At 36.1% G+C, this 27,314-nt stretch overlaps 2 protein-coding genes, 1 long non-coding RNA gene, 1 other non-coding gene and 1 pseudogene across 4 annotated transcripts; 1 reads left to right on the forward strand and 4 right to left on the reverse strand.

Annotated features, from left to right (window-relative positions):
• Nucleotides 1-1,724, reverse strand: LOC121174917 (uncharacterized). Its single transcript, XR_005891616.1, has 2 exons — nt 1,591-1,724; nt 1-586 (listed from the first exon to the last, which is right to left on the reverse strand). It is a non-coding gene; the product is annotated as an uncharacterized lncRNA (long non-coding RNA).
• On the forward strand, nt 144-4,032 carry LOC100803837 (U-box domain-containing protein 35). Its single transcript, XM_006580435.3, has 10 exons — nt 144-321; nt 484-602; nt 745-866; nt 975-1,198; nt 1,294-1,354; nt 1,609-1,897; nt 2,104-2,205; nt 2,308-2,718; nt 2,802-3,581; nt 3,672-4,032. The coding sequence occupies exons 1-10, from the start codon at nt 144-146 to the stop codon at nt 3,753-3,755; spliced, it is 2,370 nt and encodes a 789-aa protein (XP_006580498.1). The 3' UTR covers nt 3,756-4,032.
• A 185-nt stretch (nt 4,033-4,217) lies between these two features.
• Nucleotides 4,218-12,454, reverse strand: ACCC-2 (biotin carboxylase precursor). Its single transcript, NM_001250429.2, is given in 16 exon segments — nt 4,218-4,595; nt 5,584-5,646; nt 5,769-5,815; nt 6,131-6,206; nt 6,787-6,893; nt 7,044-7,125; nt 7,191-7,283; nt 7,385-7,570; nt 8,137-8,196; nt 8,930-9,019; nt 9,714-9,785; nt 10,685-10,741; nt 10,843-10,941; nt 11,628-11,769; nt 11,881-12,209; nt 12,309-12,454. Coding segments are annotated over 16 exon segments (1,620 nt in total). The 5' UTR covers nt 12,366-12,454; the 3' UTR covers nt 4,218-4,535.
• Nucleotides 12,455-14,341: 1,887 nt separating this feature from the next.
• LOC100799404 (DExH-box ATP-dependent RNA helicase DExH10-like) lies at nt 14,342-27,173 on the reverse strand (annotated as a pseudogene).
• MIR10420 (microRNA MIR10420) lies at nt 16,092-16,198 on the reverse strand. The gene has a single exon (NR_161689.1). It is a non-coding gene; the product is annotated as a microRNA MIR10420 (primary transcript).
• Nucleotides 27,174-27,314: the final 141 nt, after the last annotated feature.

The raw sequence follows: 27,314 nt of genomic DNA on the forward strand, positions 1-27,314 counted from the left end.
TTTACTAAATTGTTTCTTTGAAAGCTTCATATATATAACCTGTCTCTAGGAGAATCCAAAACTAACTAATGCCCCCGAGACAAATTGTTCAAACATCAATTTATTTCAGCTAGCAAATAATTCAAAGGGGGGAAATTATAAAGATGTCAAGGTTGATTCAAGAGAAGAAGCTGGGTGCAGGACGTGTTGTGGCAGTGGCAATTGAAAACAACAAAACAAGCCAATATGCAGCGAAATGGGCAGTTGACAATCTTCTTCCCAAAGACCAAGCTCTCCTATTGCTCCATGTTAGGCAAAGAGTATCTTCCATTCCTACGCCAAGTAATAATTAAATCTCTATCTGCCTATATATATTGCTTCAAACATGGAAGGTCAATTTCGTAACTTTATGTGTACATTAGCATTGGTTGTTTAATGTTCTTAGGCCCTTTTAATCAAAATAAATACTTTGTGACACACATTAGTGACTTGAATTGAATGCAGCGGGAAACCTTGTATCCCTTGAAGGCAACGATGATGTGGCCAGAGCATACATGCAACAAATGGACAACGAATCCAAGGAGCTTTTCGCTTCATTTCGTGTCTTCTGCAATAGAAAGAGCGTTAGTTCTTACACATTATTGCTCCTTTCATTTCCATCTTTCCACAATAAAATTATCATACAAGTCTTTTATTTTATTTTTTTTCTTAATTGGTTTCCTTTTCAATGTCTTTTTTTTCTTTTTTCTTTTGAATTCACCACAGATACAATGCAAAGAAATCTTATTGGAGGACATGGATATAAGTAAGGGATTAATAGAAGGTATTTCTAAGTATTCCGTGGAGCTTCTGGTACTCGGGGCAGCTTCAAGGAGTGGTCTTGTCAGGTAATAATATTCCTTCCTCATCAAAACACGGAAGCATCCTATTTTTGATGAATTACATGTTAGCCAAGTCTTAGGAGAACATTAATTTTGATTAGTTGTTTATGACAGAAGATTTAGGACATCTGATGTTCCAAGTCTTGTGTCCAAAGGGGCACCACCATTCTGCACTGTGTACATTATTGCCAAAGGAAAAATCTCATCTGTGAAAACTGCAACTGCTCCACTAACTGCTAAACCTCCAGCCCGTAACAATACAATGCAGCCGCAGCAGTCTCTCCAAACTCCTGAGAGAATGGATACACAAATAACACGTAACCCCATCCCACCACGACGTATGCCAATTTCTCTTTAATATCTCATTGTTTTATTTTTTTTACTTTGGTAACATTGTTCATGAGAAACACAACATTATTTGTATCTCTGCCAGCATCATCAGAGAAGCCATCATACATTGTCCGCCAGCTATCATCAGATGAAGACGAAATCATGTAAGTACCTCATGAATCCTTAGTTGGAGTGACACAATAATGTGATTGGAGTAGAAACCTTATATGTTTAAAGTTCAAAAATCACATAAGCTATAATGATATCATTGCCATGCAAGAAACATAAGAATGCTAATTACAAATGTCAATATGTTCTAAAATGGAGATGTATATGAGAGTTGGAGATGAATGAATATTTATGCTTCAGACAGATTTCATGGCTTACTGAGAGAACTAACTTGATATTGTATGGACAGATCACCATTCACCAGATCTGGTAGAGGAAATTACATATCATACGAGTCCTCAATTCCCGACTCTGATATTTCATTCGTGAGCAGTGGAAGGCCAAGTGTTGATAGGATGTTCCCTTCAATGTATGATGATATGGACTCTGGAACTAATCGGCTTTCAACAGGCTCAGATTTTGATGTCAGAAGCTTTGGTTCTTCATTCTCAGGAGCCAAGTCAATAGATCATGGTGACTATTCATTCAGTTCACAAGACAGTGGGACATCGATGTCATCGTCAATGTTTTCAGCTTCGGTAGGCTATATATATATGTGTGTGTTTGTGTGTGTGTGGTTAACTAATCTACGTTATTGACATGCCAAAACACCCATGATTGATGTAGCATGACTTTTGCTTGCCTTTCTAACTTGTCAAGATCAAGTTTGAGGCTCTAAGGCATACTATAGAGATAATTAACATGGCAGGACAAGATTTAACAAATGTCTTGTTTGAAATTATAGGATGAAGTGGAAGCTGAAATGAGGAGACTGAAGCTAGAACTGAAGCAGACAATGGAATTGTACAGCTCAGCGTGTAAGGAAGCTATGACAGCAAAGCAAAAGGTACCTAACATGCAAGTTCTTCGAATATTACTGTGTCATAAAGTTGTTAAATCATGTAATCTACAAATCACATACTGACTAATTGACACTATTCTCCAACAGGCACTAGAACTTCAGCGTTGGAAAGTGGAAGAACAAAGGAAATTGGAAGACGCACGATTAGCTGAAGGAACAGCATTGGCAATGGCTGAGAGGGAGAAAGTTAAATGTATGGCTGCCATGGAGGCAGCAGAAACATCTCGAAAAATTGCAGAGTTGGAAGCACAAAAGAGAATGAGTGTAGAGTCCGCTCACAAGAAGAAGAACGCAGATATCCTTTCACATAGTCCTGCCAGGTACAGAAAATACACTATAGAGGAGATAGAAGAGGCAACAAAATTCTTTTCCAACTCTCTCAAGATTGGCGAAGGTGGTTATGGACCAGTCTACAGGTCTGAACTAGACCACACGCCAGTTGCAATAAAAGTGTTAAAACCAGATGCAGCTCAGGGACGTTCACAGTTTCAGCAGGAGGTATGAAAATGACTATATATAGAAACATGATTTGTACCCTATAGTTGAATTGAATGAATGAATTTGACATTTGGTGCATGCAGGTTGAAGTGCTAAGTTGCATAAGGCATCCAAACATGGTTCTCCTCCTTGGAGCATGCCCAGAGTTTGGGTGCTTAGTGTATGAGTACATGGCTAATGGAAGTTTGGATGATTGCCTCTTCCGGAGAGGCAACAAACCAGCTCTTCCTTGGCAACTAAGATTCCGAATTGCTGCAGAGATTGCCACCGGGCTCCTTTTCCTACACCAGACGAAGCCCGAACCCCTGGTGCATCGCGACTTAAAACCCGGAAACATTTTGCTTGACCGTAACTATGTGAGCAAGATCAGTGATGTGGGATTGGCAAGGCTTGTCCCTCCTACAGTTGCAGACACAGTGACACAGTATCGCATGACATCAACTGCTGGAACTTTCTGTTACATTGACCCTGAGTATCAGCAAACGGGCATGCTGGGAATCAAATCTGATATTTATTCACTGGGGATCATGCTTCTACAGATGATAACAGCCAAGCCACCAATGGGACTGACTCACCATGTTGGAAGAGCTATTGAGAAGGGGACTTTTGCGGATATGCTCGACCCAGCCGTTGAGGACTGGCCAGTTGAACATGCCTTGCATTTTGCCAAGCTTGCATTGGCGTGTGCAGAAATGAGAAGAAAAGATAGACCTGATCTTGGAAAAGTTGTATTGCCTGAGCTCAACAAACTCAGAGATTTTGCTGAAGAAAACATGCCCATGATGATGATGTTCGGTATGTCCACTGGATTCACTCCCAGAAACAACTACAATTACTCAAGCTCCACCTTTTCCTCAGTTCAAGTGAGTCAGTCACCATCACTCATAATTAAGTCGTTTAATTTCTTCACCTTATATTACAGTCAGTAACATCACATTCTTTTCTTTTTGTAGGACTCCATGAGTGAATCCCAGTCAATGTCAGGGATGTCTGGATATGAAAGCCGCTCAAGCTCATCGTCACCGGGGAGAATGTAAACTGCACTTAATAATGCTAATATGTTACAAGTGGACGACAAGGCAGCAGGTTTAACAACTTGATGACATCACAACAAGCACTTCAAAGCCAAGTTTTAGTTTACTTTGTCTTGAAGAAACTCGAGAATGTATCTAGCGGTTTTTGTCAATCTACAAAATCCATAGTCGAGTTTGATTAGTTTTCAACTTCATTCAACTTTTTCTAGAAAGCACAATGAACTTAAGTCACGTCTGTACCTTTTTCCCTAAATTGCTAACCTCGCTTTCAAATATCAAAGGTCGTTTCTTTGTTCCGTGACTAATGTCTGACGGCCCAGACGACAATTTCCATGGCTGATAAGGTCACGAAAAGGGCTGGATTACATTAAATCTCTCTTTTCTCGATGAATACAATTAACATGGATCATAAAAAAGATAACATAAACAAAATCTATTCTAAGTATCTAGCGACGCCAATTGATCCATATAACAAACCCAGTCTATTAGGATAAGGTTAAGTTTTTATTACTGTATCTAGCATCGAGCTCTTAATACAAGATCCTCTAAACCAACCATTGTGACAACTATGACTTCCGAAAAAAATGCAAGGACCTATTCTTAATTCCTTGCAATAATATTTGGGATGAAATCAAACATGAATTAATTGATTTTACAATATAATTATGTGAAGAAAAGGAATGTACGAGACTAATTATCAAAATTTCATTAAAACATTCACTTCGAGGCACTGACAACACGGCGATTACAAAAAGCAATTCTGACATCACACAATCATATTCATCAGGCAGTTGAACCAGCTAGTTCGTTCACCCTGTTAGCGAGTACCATCTTCTGCGGAGGCTGCATTGAAAAAGACATCAAATCAAATAACTTACAAAATAAATAAAAAATTGTCAACAAAAATTACAATAAAATAGGACAATTAAGACAACTTTTTTTTTAACGTTTAGGTTTAGAAACTCCCAGAATACATTAGCAAGGATGCTCAATACTATCGGCAATAGGACCATTCTTGTTTTCGTTCGTTCTCAAAGATCACTCAAGAACGTCTTTAATTTATAAACTTGCTAGTAGCTCCTCATCTTCTACACACCATTTTGACATAATGCATACGCATGCACTTAATGATTTAGTTATCTAGGGTCAAATTAAAAAAACTAAGATATTGGGAGAACCACAAGCCCAAAAGTTAGCTCAAGAGGTTGGAGACTCTAGGACGATATAAATCTCACAGTATGCTCACGAGCGCTCTTGCACCAAACTCAAGTGTCATGACCATCTGACCTTTTTCAATACCACCCATCATCCAAGTGTCGCTGTGTGCTAGCTCTTCACTAGCCAGGGACAGACACTTCTACGCCAGTGTCACCATGCTCAAGTGCCGTTTGCTTGCAACATGAGCAGTGGCAAGCTTTTATACCAATTGTTTCATGATCTTGGGATAACTATATCCTACATCACGCACATGAGCATCTGATGTGAGCCTTGAGTCTCACACCAAACTTGTGAGCATCTGATGCACAAGCAACTAGACTGTAACACTACATTTTTGTATCCAATCCAAACCCTGATTTGATGAGCCAAAAACTTCTAAAAGCAGCTTTCCATAATTGTCTCAAAATCCTGGACAAGGTCTATCAGCTGGAACAGGAGATTTCAACACTATACAATCAATCATGATAGGTAGTATTGAAGGATTCAGTGTATGATTCTACATGCAAGTTCAAGTGAGTTTTCCTACCAAAATTGGTCGGCTTCAACAACGAAAGTAATTTTTAAATCCATTGTTAGGGACATTAATATTTTCAAGGTTATATTGGGTTCTTACCATTGCCAACTCTTCCTCGTGTTTTGGAATAAAAGCAGTATCAACCTTTCCATTTCTGAAATCCTGTAAAACAATGAAGGTATGACATATATTAGATTTAGTCATTTAAATTCTGACTTTTGACTAACAGAAAGTATTGTTAAAGGATAAATGTTACCAAAAGTACATATAAAAGGCACACCTACCTCTATGTCAAGGATAAGTTTATGATAATCAATTGTAGTAGGAACTCCTGTAACAAAATTGAAACTGTTAATTATACGATACAAAGTGAAGGGTTTAAAACAAGGATCAAGATCATCAGCACATTCTTTTTACAACTAAGGTTTAAAAGTGCAGAGATCTTTGTGGCAAAATTAGTTCAGTAGATATGATCCCTTGGATCAAAAAACTGAACCTCCAGCAATTTGTTTCAAACTACAGAGGATCAGTTCTTTAAACTAACTTTTTGTTCTTTTAGCAAAGTATATTAACTGAGGTGCAAAGAAAAAGTATTTGATTCTTTTTTGTCAGAATAATCAAAATCATAAAAATCCTATTATTTTACCTGTGATAATAGTGTCATCAAGTGCCCTTTTCATGCGTTCAATTGCTTTTTCTCTTGTTGGAGCCCATACAATCAGCTACAAAAAATTCACAAAGTCAAGACAAGATTAAGGGTTTGAAATAAAAGGTGCACTTCACATATAGTTGTGTTTATTACATCTAAGCCTCCTCACAACATAAATTGAAACTTACATTTAGAATATATTACACCCTGTTCATTTAATATTTTGAACCCTCTTTTTTTTTTTTTTTTTGCTTTTTTCCTCCATTCATTCTATCCACTTGTGTGGGAAAACAAAACACATACCAATAGGCAATATGTTCTCCTTTTTAACAAATATAGTAACCTTTTAATTTATATTTATAACTTATCATTGTTTAAATCCAAAAAGCCCAAGCATCAAGAAGAGAAACAAACTTAAAATGCAATTGAGTTTAAAAGGAAAAGACTATGATTAATATACATTTGTATTAAATATTGATGTTATTTATTACATTGAATTGTACAACTAGATACTTTATATATTGACAGGAGATAGGCAAGTTACACAAATTTGAAGTTCATATGGAACATAAAAACATAAACTAAAATCATGTAGTATAGCAATCCAGATGAGGATGCAAATCAATTCTATAAAAGAGAACAGATTGGCACACCTTTCCAAGAAGGGAGTCATAGCTTGGAGGAACCACATAATCAGGATAAACATGGCTATCCATTCTAACAAATGGACCTCCAGATGGCAAGTATGCTGTAATTCTACCTGTTATTTGAGGGGAATGTCCTTATATTAATAATCTTAAATAAAAAATAAATCAACCATAAAATGCAAGCACTCGACACAACAAATTCAAATACTGAGCTATTTTTTAACATATTTTTCCACAAATACACCACTGATAGATCAAGATACCTGGCCCTGGTCTAAATCCCTTAAAAGCATCTTCTGCATTGATACGGCATTCAATAGAATGTCCTCTGAGGACAATATCCTCCTGCAGAAAAACTACAATAAGAGCAAGATTCTAAAAAGTCAAAAGTAAAATATCTCCTCTATTACCTGTTTGTATCGAAGTTTTTCTCCCATAGCTACACGAATTTGCTCTTCTATCAAATCTGTTGAGGAAATCATTTCTGTCACAGGATGCTCAACCTGGCAAAAGAATAAAATAATGGAAATTATTCACTCACAATATTGAACATTTGCCTAGGTTCATTTTATATAATACAAGAATATTAAAAATTATTTCCAACCTGGATACGTGTGTTCATCTCCATAAAGTAAAAGGAACCTCTTTCATCCAAAAGAAACTCAATCGTTCCAACACCTATGTAACCAATAGATGCAGCAGCAGCAACTGCTGCATCTCCCATTGCCTTTCGCAACTCAGGGGTCAGGGCAGGAGATGGTGCTTCTTCAAGCAGTTTCTGATTACGCCTCTGCATTGAAAAACGCATTCAACAGAACCCATTACTTCAGGTACAATCTCTTGCAACATGATTAGGAAAACAGAAACAAAAAAATCAGAAGTTCAGAACACCTTTTGATACTGCTATCTTACTATAAAGCTTGTTTTTTTTTTGCTCAGCACTATAAAGCTTGTTTAATAACATTCAAATCACAATCAAGTTCAAGGGTTTTTTTTTCTGCATTTTATCACATGTATCTCCGTTATTTGTTATCATGCAATACTAGATATACATTTGAAACTCCATTAATATAAATATAATGGAAAAAACTATAAGTAACCATTATGATGATAATTTGCTTGAATTACTGCCAAAAACATTGCTTTAATCTTTCACAATGCAGACTCAAGAAAAAAAAACTCCAGTCAGAAACACAAATTACAAGTTCACAGAACACTGTTTTTATGCTTTATTCAATGTCATTTAAACATCATCTATATTCGAGATGAGTATTAATATGTTTAATACAAACAACTAATTTGACAAACTAAACATAGACAGACAGATGGGAAATAGAGGAATTTAGATGACAGTACCTGAATGCTGCAATCACGTTCTCCAAAGTGAACAACATTACCATATTTATCTGCAAGAACCTGTCAGCCATGAAGCAAAGGGATAGATGAAATAAATACAATATTATTTACAAATCCAAGCGATCACCAACAATCATAAAGGCATTAAGCTGTAAGTACTCCAATAAGACTTAAGGATTTCATAATAATAACAAAATAATTTCATTATGTATTTCAAATCATACAGGTCTTGCACTAAAAAATGTAAGAACCCAAACCAACTAAGAATTTGTCAAATCAATTGTAAGACTGTCCATTTACTCAATCACCAATGCAGAGCTTTTCTTCAACCTGCTCTAACTTATAGCCAGAAAAGGAGGCTGCAAGGTGCTTCTACATTGTTAAATAATTAACTGTGTGATCCATGAAATTGGCATGAATACAAAATATAGAATTTAAATTGACTTTATGGACAGAACAATTTAAACTACAATGTGGAATTTTTGGGTTTAGAGTTATAACTCCTTCATTATTGTATGGATTTAGTTAACCAAATGGAATAATGTCATCAATAGACACTGTAAGTTACTACTTCAGAGCCTCTAAGACAATCAGGACATTCATATGTAAGCAAAAAGAAATTGATTATTACATTGCTCAAATGCAAAAGCTCCAGTTCTTAAGTCATTCCCAACTTCAGTGTTTCCCCAAGATCCAAGTTCTTAACAGATAAAATTTCCTTAAGGTTTTCTAATCTCCAGGCTTCAGTCAGATAATAGATTTCAATAAGAAATAAAAATAAAAATAACATTACCTGGAACTCAATGTGCCTTGGGTTTTGAATGTACTTCTCCAAATAAACCCCGTCATTGCCAAATGCAGCAGCTGCCTCACTCTTAGCTTGCTGCAAATAAATCAAATTGAAGAATTTTTTTTTTACCATATATCTTTTCCCCATCAATGGCATAAACTCTCTACCAGACTACAACTATTTACGTTCAAAATAAAATCATCTCCCTTTAATCAGAATCCATCTTGATCCATTGCTTTGTTAGAAGATATATATGGTAAAAGACTGTCCTCAAGGTGCAAGCATTCTTGCTTCCTTCAGTTCTTTTCTTTAACCTGATTTTGGAAGCTTTTAAAAAAAGTTGATTTAAAGAATGTATAAAAAAGTGATTTATTTGTCTAAAGATTTATTAGAGGCAGTTGTTTTTTATTTGGTTATGATTATCAAAAGCATTTTATATTTTAAAAGGTAGTTATAATTATAGTGTTTTTGAGAAGATACTCAAAGCAGCTTCTCAAAGTAATTAAAAATCTGATTTGTTTTAGATTCCGATTATTTAAAGAATAAAAAAACTAAACACAGCAAAAAAAAAAAAACTGTTTTTCCCCCAAAATATAAGTAATTTTTCATGAAAAAATAGATGAAAAAACAAACTATTGATCATTATGGCTTCTATACTTGATTTGTATTTCAAATTTACCACTTCTAGCTTTTCCCTTTAACTATTACAACAGATAAGAAACTAAAGACTGTAATTAGTTCAGCAGTACAGCCAACATAACAAGAACTTCCTTTCAGGCAAAAATACCTGTAACAACTTCACAAACTCATCAGGTTCTTTAGCAAGACGCATGCCACGTCCTCCACCACCAGCTGTTGCCTAAGAAACACCATACATTTGTCAGTTCAAAAAAGTTGCTAAAGAAAATTGTACACAAGAACTTCACAAGGCCCATTCAATCAGTTTTTTAATCAGCAATGAAATAAACAACATAGAATAGAGACTAATAAATATTTCTTTTCAATGCACAACTAACGAAAAAAAAAAGAATCAATGTACAAAATTGTACCCTGCCTAATTACAAATTTTCCAGTTTTGAAACAGTCATCCTTAAAATAGAATCATGCAAGTTGCTCCTGTAGACTGTAATTACAAAAGTCTGCAGAAATTCTTCCAACATCAAATCAAAAGTTATTTTAAGGATGACAAAGTAAAGAAAAGGAAACTCAGCATATGTTGCGCATTTTTGCCAAAACTTTCTTAACTAGGCTTAAGCCCTAATACAAATGGAGGATCATACCTAGAGATGAAGCTAACTTTTTTCAATGTCATTGTTGTTGGGGGGAAAAAGGCAAACACACAAACAAATGAGAGTATGCCAACATAGTACTTTCAAACAGACATATTGACTTTTGTTAAGAACCTAGCTGATATTAAATTATAGGGTAGCTTTACTCTACATTAAATTCTAAATACTCTTAAGTCTATTTCCACAAGAATTTTAAATTAATCATAATCATAATATAATTTTACTTTCAAACAAGATTCATTATCCGATGAATATTTACTGATTAAGGGATAGGAACTAGGAATAAGGAAGGTAAAAGTTTACGAGACTATGCTTTGTTAGATTCATATATAGTATTTACACATGAGAGAATATATGTTTATGTGTGTATTTATAAAGCATGTGTAGAATGATCTACATCAATCCAAAAAATTGGAATTTGCTTCAAATAGGCACAAGGTTACAAATACAAAATAATAAAGCAATCTACCTTGATCATCACAGGGAAACCAATCTCATTTGCCAGCCTAATAGCTTCTTCTGTGCTCTGTTACAATAATTCAATTCATCAAAAAGATATCATAGAATATGATATTGGCCTCCAACCTTTACATTGAGGCTACTTGTAAATTGAGCCTAATATAATACCTGTAAAAGGCCATCACTTCCTGGAACGGTGGGAACACCTGCTTTCTTCATTGTCTCTCTGGCAGTTGCTTTGTCACCCATAACCCGAATACTGTCAGGCTGAAAGTTTTAACTAAATATTCAGTATTAGCATTTGAAAGGGAAATATTAGAATAATCGATTTACAGTTACAGCTTTATAAAGTAAAGAAGCTATATATATTCAACAGGGAAAACATTAAAAATTAAGACTAATCCATTAAAATCAAATTAAAAATGTGATAACAGATGGTAACTTGCAACTGCAGGCCACCTTTGACTAGGCCTATGCTATAAAAAAGCTTAAAAACTGAACCTCACCTGTATACAGAAAAATTTCAACAAAAAATTTCAATATTAAACAGACAAACAACAGAATATCAAACACAACTCTGCAAGAACATTTTGTGTACAGGTTAACAATATTGTTACTTTACTTTAGTTACAATCTTTCAAGCTGGTCAGCATGGTTAAACACTAAACAGAAATCCTCGTACCTTTTCGATGTGTCTATATACTAATACCTAAGATATTTTGATGACTTAGTGTATTTATAGTAACTGGAAATCAAATTCCAGGGCTTCAAGATACTTTAGACAGAAGCAATTGTAGACCTCTTAATTAGCGAAGCCAATAGTACGATTTAATGGGACAGTTTAAATAAGTCTTATTCAATCCAGGCGAGCCAATTGTAAAGCTCTAATCAGTGCGGTCACCAGACAAGAAGCAAACAAACTGTGTATTCTACAAACTGCATAATCTACTCACGTTGGGCCCAATAAAGTTGATTCCATGTTCCCTGCACATTTCAACAAACACAGCATTCTCCGCAAGAAAACCATAGCCAGGATGCAACATCGTGCATCTGCGGCTAATAGCAGCCGACAGAACATTCGGGATCAGCAAGTACCTAAACAGGAATTTCAAAAACTATTTCATTAACCACACACAGATAGACACATACACATGAGCCAGAACAACAAGTGAAACTAACAAAAGGAAAAGGCAGTGAGTGACTTACGACTGGCTACTCGGCGCTTCGCCGATGCATACAGCTTCATCAGCCAGTTTGACATGAAGGGCGTCCTTATCAATGGTGGAGTACACAGCCACACACGGAATCCCCAATTCATGAGCGGTTCGAATAACGCGAACCGCAATCTCGCCTCTATTCGCGATCAGGATCTTGTCACCGCTGCAAGTCGCGTGGAGAGCACCACAGTGACGCGTTTGGCGCTGTTTGCGAACGTGGCTAACTTGACCGACTTGCCTAGGAAACCTCACTTTGTTTGCTCCAGCTAAAAAACTGCATTGCGAACTCTTAGTTCCTGCTTTCCCCGCAAATAAAGCCTAGTTTTGGGATCAGATTCAGAGCAATGGAACAATATGAGCATATGAATGAATGAATATAGTAATTGTAATTAGCGAATGAAATGAGAGGGTGCTTACTGCGACGGGAACAGAAGGCGAGCTAATGGACTTGCACGCTGAAAGTGTGACTTCCATTTCCCAACAGAATGAAAGAAAGGGTGATGGATGGAGCGTATGGGGAATGAAATGATGGCAAGAGAAAGAGAAGGTCTTTTGATGCGGATGTCGATGGAAACGAGGGAGGTGCGAAATTGAAAGCTCCGCCTAAATCTAAATCTAGTTGGAAGGTACTCGGACAATTTGGACTGCTACGTGGCCCACCACAATTGGGTTTCTTTCGACCTTAAAAGCCTGGTTCACTTTTTTAAAATTTAATTTTAAGAGGAGAAAAGAGTTTTGATATTTAGACATCTAAATCATTCAAATATTCAAATACTCCACTCCCATCTTTTATTTCTTTTCTCTTTCTGTTAGGTTTCAGCAAAAATAAGTTATCAACAAAGTCATGATATCTCATACTAATAATATGGTGATAAATAAATAAATCTCTACGCAAATAAGGGGTATTGATATTCAACCTCTTTATAATTTTATATTTGGTGTTCACTCAACGTGGTTAATTATGTAGGTAAATACAATAAGTCTAAAATAAAATTATATAATTATTAATCTATACTTGTGGTACTTATAGTTAAATATGTCTTACATGCAGTTAATAACGTTATAGAATTATTGAAATACTTAATAGTAATTAACTTTGTCTTACAACACATGAAAAATACATTAATGTAATTATATAAAAATATCATTTTGTATTTGCAATATTAATGGTTAAATATGTTTACATAATATTAAAATGTGTTAGTAGTTAATTATATTTTAAGAGTGTCTTTGATACACACCAAAGCACAACACAAGAAAAATCACATAAGACAAAAGCTTGAGTTGGAGAACAATTGTTTGTCTTGTGTATTTTTTGTCATTTGTTTGTATTATTTTTTAAAAAAATATCAAATATGTAATAAATGTATTTGTTTTGTCTAATATAGTAGATTTTAACAAATCAAACAATAAAAGTAGCTAATTGATCATGAAGACACTGAATAATTCCAAGCGAGACAATAATAATTCAAAAATAACAAGTTATATTACGTCAAGTATATCAACAGATCAACCACCAAAATAAGTTCATTTTCGCACTATTGATTGTAAGTTTTATTTATATACATCATCAATGTACATTCTTTTGACTCAAATACATAATAAAAATTTACCCATCCCATTAACTTCATTTGTTATATTCATCTTAACCCAGAGCATTTTTTAATTTTCGAACTTTTATTAAAAGAAACAAGCATGGTTATCAAAATTGAATTCAATTCGCTTATCAAATGAACTTTCCAAATTTTAAACCCGTATTCTCACTTTCCAGAGCGCTTTCAACATGAATAGAAGTTAATGTTTATTCCCACACACCAATAATTGATTTGACATGCTCGTTGAATAAAAGATGTCATCAAACTAGCATGACTTACCTAGTTTTCCGAGTAAAACAATAAACTAGCCAATTAAACCAATTTCAAGCGAACTAGTAACTTGACAAGTTTGAGCACTTAAAAAAAAAATTAAGATATGGTATATTTTATTTTAATTTTTCCAAGTATAACATTTATAGTTCCTTAATTTTGCAATTCAACTAATAAAATTTTGGTAGGAATTAAAACTAACATCCCGAAATATTTCAAGGGACCGAAAACATACCTCTATTATTATCTAGGAGGAATTTTCCTATTATTTTAAAAAGTTTATTTGCTAACATATTTTAAATAACATATCAAGTTATCGATTATATTTTAATTTAAATATATAAAAATAATTGTATAAATAAATTTTAGAACTAAAGTATAATTGAGCATTTTTAAATTTATTATTAAAAATTATCTAATCCAATTGTTTTTTGGCCTGTTGGGGAGACATTTATGATTTATTTATCTACTGACCGCACTGCAATCATCACAACTCACAAGAACCAAGAGGCGCATTTTACATAAGGAAATTGTTATTCCTTCAGTCATCTGGAATCTAATAATACAGATAGATCACTAAAATAATGAACTATCAATCAAAATTTGTATTGAAAATTTTTCAGCAAATTACAAACAAATATCTTCGGCACCCTCACTCCTCAAGCCCCAGACAGACTAGAGGTTCTGAAGGTAAATAAATGAATGATCTGCGACTCTCAAGATGAACCTTTATTGACCGGAATTTTCTATCTATTGACCAGATTTTTCTATCACTCTATATTCACACCCTTTACCATTAGTGACAGCATACAAATATTTACACCAGAAAGCTTTTAAGAGAAGGAAGTGGGTGCATGCCAAAAGGTTGGATGGGAAAGTAAACTTTCAGCCAGCCGGAATGACCGTGAGATATAACGTAAGGTCTGGAGAAAAACAAGTCACAGATACAAAGAATTTGCAAACATAATACCTCGTCGAAGGCTTTCACTTGCAGCTGCAAATTTCTTCTCCAAGTCAGCCTCTCCAACTGCATTAGCAGCAGCACGCAACTGGAAAAAAGCGAGACGAAAAGAACTCGATAAAATTCATCATGTCACTGTATTATCTTTGACTTTCAAATATTGAATTAAACAAGATAACTTGGAGAATGATCAAGCATACCAATTGTTTATCTTATAAGCCCCTTAAAGCTAATATTTGAATATTTTGCAACATTTAAAGAACTGAGCCGGAGCACTATGACTTTCTTCTGTCCCAAATAGGCACATTAAATTTATGTCGACCTGGGTTCTTAGTTAAGGAATTTCAAAAACTGCTAATATTTAAGAGGTAAGTGGAAAGGTTTTCCAACAATAAACCAATTTCCAAAATACAAGTAAACCACTTTTACTTTGACTCTAGTAAATTACACTTTCACTTGTGGCAAAACACCTCAAACTTCAAACATACGTCAAATATTGCATCAGTAATCAAGTTATGAAACCTAATTGAAAATGCAATAGCCCAGAATAGCACACTTTGAGTCATGCCATCAAACCACCCAACTTAACCACATTTACTTGCTCTTTTCCATCTCTTGAATAGAAAAGGACCTATTTGCAAGATGCAAGTTTTAGGCAAAATCATAGTAAAACTTGAAACACGTGGTTGTTTTCTAGAGGGTGGACATTCGTGTACCTGATTCAAAAACTCGTCAAGCCTTCTAGCACTCCGAATAATACTCCCCTCAAAGATGTCAGTCATTTGTATAACATCAGCAAAATTTGCTCCCTGGGAGAAGATTTTAAAAGGAGAGACCAAATAAATTAATATATACTTAAAACAAGTAAATCTTTCCTTTTTTCTCCCACGCATGTGAGAATGCTTACCCACCATTAGTCTCACTGTGCAGCTGAGATGTCTATACATGTCTTGGGTTTCAAATTTACGATATAAAATGAATTTTAGTGCCACAATGTATGCAGATAAGTCCTTGTTGAAGATACTATGTATGTTACTTGGTAAAGAATAAAGACTAGTAGACCATGGGACTTGTCACTCTAACCAATTCATGGGATTTTTCCCTCTGCAATGTAGAATCAACGGTCAAGCTCGGAAGATAAATTGGAAGTTATAAAAAACCACACACTAGTCTGTCACTGAAGTATAGGACGCCTAAATTGAAAAAATAAAAATATAAAGTCTGTATACGTATATTACCTTTTGTTAATGTATATATTACTAAGACTGCTCAGTGAATAGTTTCAGCTCCTGTAGTCATGACTCTCAACTCAATTTTATTAATAAAGGGACCAAAAAACAATTACAGATCAAGAGACAGTAAATGCAACAGGCATCTTTCCACTGCCAACCTCACATTCTCCTACTCCAAGAAAAACATTATGTCCTGCTGTATTCTTAAAGCTCTAACTTAAAAAAAATGATGGTTCAGGCTCAGGCAAGGTCCATGATCAGTTGTGTAACAATTTGATATATTGTTAAAATTTTATTCACTAAATCACAACTCACATTTTCCTCCCCACGTGAAAAAATGTTTATGAATTGATCCATAATGTTTACTCTACATTTTTCTGGCCCGTAGTTGCTATAAAAAAACTCTACATGTTGTCCTTGAATGAAAAAAAAAATTATGGCTTCAACAATCAGCACAGACCAATTTTTAAACATTTTTGAATGTTAAGACCAAAATGAAGAGTTTTTTGTGCAAGGGTTGAAACACAAAAATGGTGTCAAGGGTTGGAACAGTTTTTAATTTAACCAAATAATAAAAATAAACTTATCCAGCAAATAAAAACTGTCATGAATCATCAATCCAAAAGCTTAAGCTATTGGGTGAAGACACATGAATGGTTTTTATAATATATTTCTAACATGCTCCTTAATGCAGGAGGCCAAGTAAATGACTTAAAAGTATACAAGGAATTCATGCCAAAAATATGGTATAACTAACCTTTGACCATGAGTATATCACATCCATCAAGAATGGTCTTACGGTTGATTCCACATACTCATTCACATTTATATCCAATTTGCATTCATGTTGTATCTGTGACAAAAGGGTGATACCATTTATAGTTTAATTCAGAAGATAAATTCAGGTTAAGTGAAAAAACACCTACCTCAGCTATCCTTCTTGCACTATCTTGAAGCTGTTGCAGAGGCCTTGCAAGCTCTGTTCTCAGTTGTATCTGCTCAGTTGACTTATCTCCTGGTATGAAACAACTCGCAAGGGCAGCAACTTGATGATGGTCAAGGTCATTAAAAGTACCTAATGGTGGAGGGGAAATGAAGGGAAAAAAACAGGTTACAAAACATAATGAAATGTAAACTATAATTGGGAAACAAATATTGATTCACCATTAAACATTAATTCAGTGACAAGGAGTTCATCGCCTGTGTCAATCAAGCAGGCTGCTCGTCCCTTCAACTGAACTACACCATCAGCATCAATATGACCAAGCTTCTTTAAGACTCGTGAGCGATTCTTAAGTTCTTCACGAAATTTTTGTAGCTGAAAATTGCACAAATTTATTTTGATAACCATTGAACCCATTAAAATAACAAAGAAATCATGCAACAAAGGAGTTCAAGAAATTAAATAAAGGAGTACTGAGTACAGTTATCCACAATAGTGCACTCAGAATTTGTCATGAATAAAATCACTACATTAACAATCCACTGCTGTTAAGCCGTTAAATTACATGGAGCCACATGGACATTGGATACAAATACAATGCAATGCTTAGCTGACACTGTCCAGACTCCCATTCAGTTCCAAACTTCATGATTGAGTCTAGCAAAGAAAGTGAATACCTGGGAATCCCGCATTTTTGTCTTCAGTTGCTGAACTTCATGATTCACTTCTGCTTTCCTCTCAAAGCATTTAATTTGATCCATATCTTGATGCTAACTTGTAAGAAAATATTAAGGTAACACTCAAAGGGAAAGCAACACTGCATTTATCACATGGACAATATGGTTCATTTTAACAAACCTTATGCATAGGATGAGCGACCAATTTTTTCTCAAGTTCCTCAACTTGATTCACTAGTTCAACTATCTCTGAATCCCGTACGTCCATGTCCTGAAAATATTATTTTAGAGAATACAAAACATAAATAATGTTCTGATTCTGTCAAGGATCACTCAAGCTCAATAGTCTGCTGATTTGTTCTCTAAAATAATCAGAAAATAGTGTGCCTATTAAAACCTATGACTAGAGGTTTGGTTACCAAAAAGAAAGATTTTCTTTTTTTTATTTTAATTAATAGAAATCATATGGTTAAAGATCTTACCCATTAAAAAACAGAAGAATCAAATAGAGAAGTTACAAGGTAAATGCAATGAAGGAGAAAATATGACATAGAAAGGCCATTAACAGTTTTGGCTATGACATGTAAATACAGGGGAAAAAAACATTATAATGAAAAGACAGAATGTCAGCAAACAATAAATTAACAAAAGATTTGGTCTTATAGTTTACGTAAAATGCATGCATCACTGAAAAATCAAGTGCAGTTAAGCCCTAATTTTGAGGTCAAATGTTGAATAATTTTATTTTATTTATCTAACTCTTTGTTTATAAGATAGAGAACAATAACATACCAGCAACTTGTGACGTATGTGACAAATAATTACCTTTACAGGGTTAAGCTTTGGAAGACCTTGGGGAAAACGATTGCCCAGCTACTGTACAGCAAGCAGTATACTTTGCCTTGCTTCCAAGGGTCGAAGATCAGGAGGTATAGATACTCTCAGTTGACCAAGGGCAGAGATTAATGGTAATTGAACAGGAACCTATTAATGGTAATTGTACAGATAGCAGCATAAGTTTTTCAGATATAAGAAGAGTTACAACCAAAAGCCATGAAAAATGAAGTAACAGTTTGAAATGTGAACTTACCACATGCATTTCACCTTTCTCTCCAGGGCGGGGCGGACATGGTTTTGGCCGCAAACTGTTCTCATTTGAAACAGGTGAACAATGAAGTAAAGTATCAACCATATAACCACCACCAGAAGGTTTCTTAACAACATTGACCACAACACCCCAGCCCCAATCAGTTCCACCTTCTCTTACTTTGATCTGAAAGGTTAATAAGTCCATCTAACTCAGTAAAGTATGACAAGGAAAAGGAGCAAATGACCAATTAAACACTAAACAAGAACCAAAAAATGAAAAATTGTAGACAAAGACATTTAAGGGGAAAAAAAGAACCAAACAAATATGAAATGTTTACTAATAAGTAATAATTAATAAATATTGACGTGTCAATGATGTCACAAACTCATTTACACACAGTCGCTGAAGAAAAATTAGAGAAGCAAAACATAGTTCAAAATCATTTCCATGCTGATGTATGCTATCACTTACCAATCGACCAGGGACAAGAAAATAAAGAATTATTTCAGGCCTCATTATTTTTGACATTATCTTCTTCTCCAGCTGTGCTATTTCCAGTTTTAGCTTATGATATTCAGATACTTGAGCCTACATAATTATAAATTATAATAAATCAAATGTCAATATATTAATAGAATACCAAACATATAATTAAGAAATTTAAACTGAGAACCCACAAACAAACATTACCTCTCCTGAAGCATCAAGCAAGGCTACTTCCTGCTCCAGCTTTGTCACCCTTTTCTCTATATCTGGTAAGGCCTGAACAAGGGTAAGCAAATGCTAATAAGATCCAAGTGCAAATAATGCTAATAAAATTTTGAAGTAAATGGTTCAGTAGAAACCTTTTCATATTGAAATTGATGAAATGAATTTCGTATTACGTGTTCGGCCGTGAACTGGCCTTCTGCACGGCTCATCAAATTTAAAATTGAGTAGTAGCTAAGCCTGAATGTACTAACTAAAGGAGCAGGTTTACCCAAAACCATGTCTTTGAGGTTATTCATTTCCATCTGCATAAAATAATCAGATAAATAGTAAGCTGATGAATGTAAAACTAATTAGTTTTCAAATATGTGACTGTTATATAGATGACAGATAAGACAAAATAAACAATCATTATGATACAAAATTAATAAGAAACACATTACGCAACAGAAAACAAATTTGACCACTAGTATACTCACCTGTTCATCAATCATTATGATACATATTCCACGTTCATCTTTGCCACAACGCCCAGCCCTTCCACTCATCTGAAGGTAGCAAATCACTAATAGTAATGTGGGCACTAGAATGAATAAATTAACAACCACCATTGCCCAAAAAATATATCATCTCTCACCTGTATATATTCACCAGATCCAATATAACGGTGACTATCACCATCCCATTTCTTAACAGCAGTGAATATAACAGTTTTTGCCGGCATATTTAAACCCATTGCAAACTGAAGAAAAGTGCATCTGAGACACATTGCGAAAAGTAACAGAAAGAAAGCAGAAGCTGGACAAAATCTTACTGTTTCAGTAGCAAAGAGGGCTTTTACAAGTCCTTCCTGGAAAAGAAGCTCAACCAATTCTTTGATAACAGGAAGAAGTCCAGAATGATGGACAGCTATTCCTCGCTGAAGAAGTGGCAACATCAGCTCAATAGCAGGTAAGCACCTGTCTTCTTCATTCAAACAGAGCACTGCATTTCGAAAAACATGCTCCACTGTATCCTTTTCTTCTTGGGTGTTGAAGTCAAGCTTGGACATAGACATTGCATGTTGTTCACACTCTCTTCTACTGAAGCTAAAGATGATAACAGGTTGGAATTTCTGTTCCATGATCATCTGAAAATCAAGAAACATTCTAGCTCAAATAAAGCCTAAGCATTGGTGTTTATTATATAGAAGAGGTTTATTGAGACAGGAAAAAAAATTAGAGGGAAATGAGGATAAGAAGTCCTCCCTAAAAAAGACAAACGTAAAAGATATGCATCTAGGAACAATAGACACCATGATAGTAAAGCTACTCAATCTCTCATCATATCTGTAAAGGAAACTCCTTTGAAAAGACCATGTGCTTTACACCATATGGAAGGGAGACAAACACCTAAATTACTTGCATGTTTGGGCTATTTCAAAGTCAAAAGTGCTTCTTTTGTTACAGCATCCCGAGAAAGTTTTTGGGAGGAAAAAAAAGCAATTGTTTCCAAAAAAAATGCTTTTCCGAAAATTCAAGTAACCTTAGAGGAGCTTTAGACTTCCAACAAATTCAATAAGGTGAATGTTTTTCCACACAACGAGTTAAGAATAACAATTCTTAAAAAAATGCAAGAAAACAAACCAAAGGGATCAAGAGACTCAGACAGACTGCCAATTTGTCTGTGACTAGTGTAAAAACAATGTAGATTCCCAACTCGAGTAGGGTATTGTTGTTTAATGTGCTTATCTGTCTTGACATTCCCTTCACCTCTTTGCCAGGAAACACCCCCCCTCCCCAATGTATATACTTTTCCATTCTTCATTTTCATCGTATTTTTTTGTTGAAAAGTAACAATAATAAATCAAGCACTCTGTAATTAACTATATTAGGTCTACATACTAACAGACATTATCAAAGAATTGGTGCCAGTTCTAACAAGTATATTTTGTCTGGTTCAAACAGAAAAATGGAAAATTCTCTGATCTGAACTACTCCATTTGAGTGTTGCTTTAGCATGTTTGGCCACATTTCTGATTTTACCATCATTAGAACCAGCCAATATGTCAAAACTATCGAAAGCTCATACTCCCTCCAGTACCAAATATAAGAAGAAAAAAATCGATTCACACCAACTAAGAAAGTTAGTTAACCATGTTTAACTGCACCAAATTCAATTAAGAAGTAATTTTTTTCCTAACTTATCCTTTATTGGAACTTGGTATTAGAAATAATAGAGTCATTAAAACTAACACCTCAATTAAATGAAGGGTATTTTAGAGATAGTAGCATTAAATAAGGTAAAATTAGCTGAAATTTTCTTATACTCCCTTCGTCCCTAATCATAAGACCCTTTTCAGAAATTTGTTTGTCCATTTTTATAAAACCCTTTTTTTAATTTCTAGATGCATTAATTATTTTTTCCCTACATACAACAACAACAACAACGCCTTATCCCACTAGGTGGGGTCGGCTACATGGATCAACTTCCGCCATAATGTTCTATCAAGTACCATACTTCTATCCAAACCATTAATTTCGAGATCCTTTTTTATAACCTCTCTTATAGTCTTTTTGGGTCTTCCTCTGCCTCGAATTGTTTGTCTTCTCTCCATCTGGTCTACTCTCCTCACTACAGAGTCTACCGGTCTTCTCTCTACATGCCCAAACCACCTAAATCTATTTTCCACCATCTTCTCTACAATAGGCGCTACTCCAACCCTCTCTCTAATAGCTTCGTTTCTAATTTTATCCTGTCGAGTCTTACCACACACCCACCGCAACATCCTCATCTCCGCTACACCTACTTTATTCTCATGTTGGCTCTTGACCGCCCAACATTCTGTTCCGTACAAAATCGCCGGTCTTACCGCAGTCCGATAAAACTTTCCCTTTAGCTTGATCGGTACCTTTGCATCACATAACACCCCCGATGCTTTTCTCCATTTCATCCATCCTGCTTGAATGCGATGATTCACATCCCCTTCAATTTCCCCATCATCCTGTATTACAGACCCAAGATATTTAAACCGTGTGACTTGAGGGATAATATGGTCTCCTATTTTCACCTCTGAGTTAGAAACCCTCCTTCTTTTGTTGAACTTACATTCCATATACTCCGATTTGCTTCTGCTTAGGCGAAAGCCATGTGTTTCTAGAGCTCGTCTCCAAGTTTCCAACCTCTCATTCAACTCCTCCCTCGACTCTCCAAGGAGGACTATGTCATCTGCAAAAAGCATGCATCTCGGCGCTATCTCTTGGATTTGTTCCGTGAGAACATCCAGGATTAAGGTAAAAAGGTAGGGGCTAAGGGTTGACCCTTGATGTAAACCAATTGTGATGGGAAAATCGTCTGACTCTCCACCCTGTGTCCTAACACTAGTCGATACCCTATCATACATATCTTGGATAGCTCGAATATATGCAACCCTAACCCCTTTCTTCTCTAGAGCTTTCCACAAAATCTCTCTAGGCACTCTATCATACGCTTTCTCCAAGTCAATAAAAATCAAGTGCAAGTCTTGTTGGGCCATGCGATATTGCTCCATCACCCGCCGTAATAAATAAATCGCTTCCATGGTCGACCTTCCCGGCATGAAACCAAATTGATTCTCAGTAACTTGAGTCTCCTTTCTTAATCTCCGTTCGATCACTCTTTCCCATAATTTCATGGTATGACTCATGAGCTTGATTCCCCTATAATTTGCACAATTTTGTATATCCCCCTTGTTCTAATAGATTGGCACTAACGTGCTTCTCCTCCATTCCTCCGGCATGCGTTTTGACCTCATAATTTCGTTAAAGAGTTCGGTGAGCCACTCAAGACCTCTATCTCCAAGAGTTTTCCACACTTCAATAGGTATGTTGTCTGGCCCCACCGCCTTACCATTACTCATTCTTTTCAACGCTTCCTTTACTTCCTGTTTCTGAATCCGATGATAGTATTTATAGTTCCGGTCCTCTTCTCTTGTGTCTAGACTGCTAGAGTCATATCCATATCCATCATTAAATAAGTTGTGGAAATACGCCTTCCACCTTTCCTTGATATCTTTTTCATGCACTAAGACTTTGCCTTCTTCATCCTTAACACACTTTACTTGATCCAAATCTCTAGTCTTCCTCTCTCTACCCTTAGCAAGCCTATATATAGATCTTTCTCCGTCCCTGGTTCCTAGAGCTTGGTATAGTCCGTCAAAAGCTTGGGCTCTTGCCTCACTCACCGCCTTTTTGGTTTCATTTCTAGCTATCTTATACTTATCCCAAGTTTCAGAATTTCTACACCTAGACCACTCCTTGAAACACTCATTTTTTACTCTAACTTTGCTCTGAACATTTTCATTCCACCACCACGATTCTTTACCCCTAGGTCCAAAACCTCTAGATTCACCCAACGTCTCTTTAGCCACTTTAATAATCTCTTGGGACATCTTGTTCCACATATCATTTGCACTTCCTTGTGATTGTCCACACCAACCCTCCCATATCTTTTGTTGGAAGATTCCTTGTTTCTCACCCTTCAAGTGCCACCATTTGATCCTTGGTGCTACCAGAGGACTTCTTCTCTTCGCCCTATCTCTAATTCTTACATCCATAACCAAAACTCTATGTTGGGTAGTCAAGCTCTCTCCCGGGATAACTTTACAGTTCAAGCAATACTTCCTATCAGACTTCCTGATAAGGAAGAAATCTATCTGAGAACATGTCCCTCCACTTTTGTAAGTGATAAGATGTTCCTCTCTTTTCTTAAACCATGTATTGGCTATAGAAAGATCCAAAGCCTCCGAAAACTCCAAGATGGATTTACCCTCCCCATTCATCTCCCCTAAGCCAAAACCCCCATGCACCCCCTCAAAACCTCTAGCCACGCTACCTACATGTCCATTGAGATCCCCTCCTAGGAAAACTTTCTCTCCTTGGGGTATATCCTGAAGTACCCCTTCTAGATCCTCCCAAAATTTTACCTTAAAGTGTTCTGCTAACCCAACCTGAGGTGCGTACCCACTAATAACATTAAAGGTGTCCTGTCCCACTACCAATTTTAAGACTATGATACGATCTCCTATTCTTCTTACATCCACGACATCCTTCTTCCACTCCTTGTCCACAATAATCCCTACCCCATTTCTTGATCTGATTTTTCCCGTATACCACAGCTTAAATCCCGAGTTGTCTAATTCTTTCGCTTTTTCACCTGTCCACTTAGTTTCTTGTAGGCACATAAAATTGATCTTCCTCCTCACCATAACATCCACTATTTCCATAGATTTTCCAGTAAGTGTGCCTATATTCCATGTACCAAAGCGAATCCTCCTGTCATGAACTAGCTTCTTTACCCACACCCGTTCACGAAAATGTGGGAACCCTTGCTTACTTTTCACTACATCCGGGCGGCGATGCAGCGGCCCTTACTCTTTTGACACTGTACTCGAGCCATACAGCGCGTTGCTTCCGGACAACGACCTAGCATTCACATTATTACGTAATTGATCCATGTCATAGAGATTCGACAAAGTTTAACGTTGGCTGTCGAAAGCCTAACACAACCCTCTCCTTTTATCCGGACTTGGGACCGGCTAAGAATAGCAAAGCTACCCTAGGCAGGAAAATGGATAGAGAGATAGGAAAATGATAGAGAGATAGGAAAATGATAATTTTGGAATAATAGTATAAATAATTGATGTATTTAATGTGATTAACTAAATTAACTACTTTTCTTAAGGGGCATGAGTTAGTTGAAAGAGTTTTATAATTAGGGAAGGAGGAAGTATTTGAGATCAAGAAAAATGTGTTTTTTTTCTTATATTTAAGACTGGAGCGAGTAGCTGTCAACAACAGAATACTAAGTCAACTCCTTTTGCATGACAATGATGATACAGAATAAGCTTGTAACAATTTAAGGGTTATGTTAGGGTAAACAGCTCAATTAAACTCCTTTTGAATGTGTGTATCATCTAAGTTCCCATAAGTTGTTTCTATAATCGAAAAGAAAATATGGTTAAATTGTTTTTATATAACTTGTCAGTTGTTTTCATAAGTTATCCTAGAGAACTAATTAAAATAACCTGTAAACAGCTCATGGACATATAATAAGTTATTTTCACAAATTCTCTCTATATCATAAGATAAGCTCAAATAAGTTGTTCAAAATAATATCCACACCCTAAGTCCGTAACAGAGAAAGAAAATAAAAAACCATCAAAAACATAACAGATGATATCCAGACTTAATATATAGATGGCATTGTTTGGATAAAGTTCACAAAAAAACACTAATAGGAGAAGAAAATACAAAAAGTAAAATGAATTAAGTTTCAGGCATAAGTTAAAATCAACTTATGCATTCAACTTTTATAAAAACTCTCATTTAACTTAATTTTTACTGCTAGTTTCAAACCGAGTTGTCAACAAGTCACTCGGGAAACTGGCCTCTCATTTAACTTCTCAAAAAGCTGATTTGAACTTATGTATAACAGTATAAGCTAATTTTAACTTCTAATTCATTTTCCATTTTTATTTTTTTTCTTCTATAAGTACTTACAAATAAGTTTATCCAAACAGTGTCATAATCATTCATTAGTACTTGGTACAACTGACATGCTGAAAAACATCTCATTTGATCACTAATAATAACACCACACAAAAGTACTGACCTAACCTTAACAATCTTGTAAATATCAGAACCACCAGAGGCATTGGCACCTTTCCCACCTCTTCCACCGCCTTTCCCACCCCTCTTCCCATCCCCCAAAGTCTGCTTCGTGAAAGTATCCTGCAGCTTCAAAAAATTATCCTCCCTGAACTGCTCATTCTCATCCACCACCAAATACAACCCACTCCCCCCCATGGGGAACACATAGTGCTGCAATGGCGTGGGCCTAAAATCAGTGTACACAACATGGCAAGGCTGCTTATGAATATTACAAATCCACTCAGCAAACTCCGTCGCATTTGACATAGTAGCCGAAAGGAAAACCATCTTGATCGCCGGTGGCAGAAAGATTATACTCTCTTCCCAAACGACGCCTCGTTCGCGATCCTTCATGTAATGAATCTCATCAAATATAACCCAGGCCACTTCTTTTAAAACTTCGGATCCTCTGTAAAGCATTCCACGGAGAATCTCCGTGGTCATGACGAGACACGTGGCGTTGGGGGAGAGCGTGACGTCGCCGGTCATGAGGCCGACGTCGGTGAACTCCTGGCTGAGCTCGCGGTACTTCTGGTTGCTGAGGGCCTTGAGAGGAGAGGTGTAGATGACGCGCTGCTTGTCGCGGAAGGACATGGCGATGGCGTACTCGGCGACGGCGGTCTTGCCGTCGGAGGTGTGGGCGGAGACGAGGACGGACTCGTTGCGCTCCAGGCAGGCGATGGAGACCTGCTGGAAGGGGTCGAGAGTGAAGGGATAGGACTTCGCCATGGGACCGTTGTGGAGAGGATTCGAGAGAGTTCCGTGGAGATCTTCGTCCTTGCTCGAGACGTAGCCGCTCGGAACGGCCACCTCGTGCACGCACGTGCGTTCCGAACTGCGAGCTTTCTTCGGCATTGAAGTGGTCTCTGTTACTGTTACTGGGAGATCGGGTTCTCTTCGCTTTCCCAGTGTTAGCGACTCCTTCTCCTTCTCCATCTCCATTTCCTGCGAGCTTCAGCTGCTGCTGCTACCAGCACCACTCACAGTTTGAATCTAACGGTGGGGAGTGTAATTGTATTTGATTTCCAGGCAGAACCCCTAAAACCCTAATTTCTGTATGTCCACAATTTTTTGTTATTTTTTAGCGTCTGTATCTTGTGATTTTCTTTCTGTATTCAATAAATTTTCTCATACAGTCAGCCAATAATGAGAGAGAAAAATTGAATACCAATTATTAAAAATATATTTTATTAAAACTATGTTTTATCGTCAAATTAATTAAATTAATGGATCAATTATGTTAAAAATAATTAATATGATGATATATAATGTTAAAATT

Source organism: Glycine max, chromosome 5 (genome assembly GCF_000004515.6).
Source record: "Glycine max cultivar Williams 82 chromosome 5, Glycine_max_v4.0, whole genome shotgun sequence".
Lineage (NCBI taxonomy): Eukaryota > Viridiplantae > Streptophyta > Magnoliopsida > Fabales > Fabaceae > Glycine > Glycine max.

Excerpts from the sequence above, each read along its gene's own strand:
- LOC100803837 (XM_006580435.3), top strand. The coding sequence starts at position 144 with ATGTCAAGGTTGATTCAAGAGAAGAAGCTGGGTGCAGGACGTGTTGTG. Across the intron at positions 1,199-1,293 it reads TAACCCCATCCCACCACGAC|CATCATCAGAGAAGCCATCA; the intron begins GTATGCCAATTT and ends TATCTCTGCCAG. Across the intron at positions 2,206-2,307 it reads CTATGACAGCAAAGCAAAAG|GCACTAGAACTTCAGCGTTG; the intron begins GTACCTAACATG and ends ATTCTCCAACAG.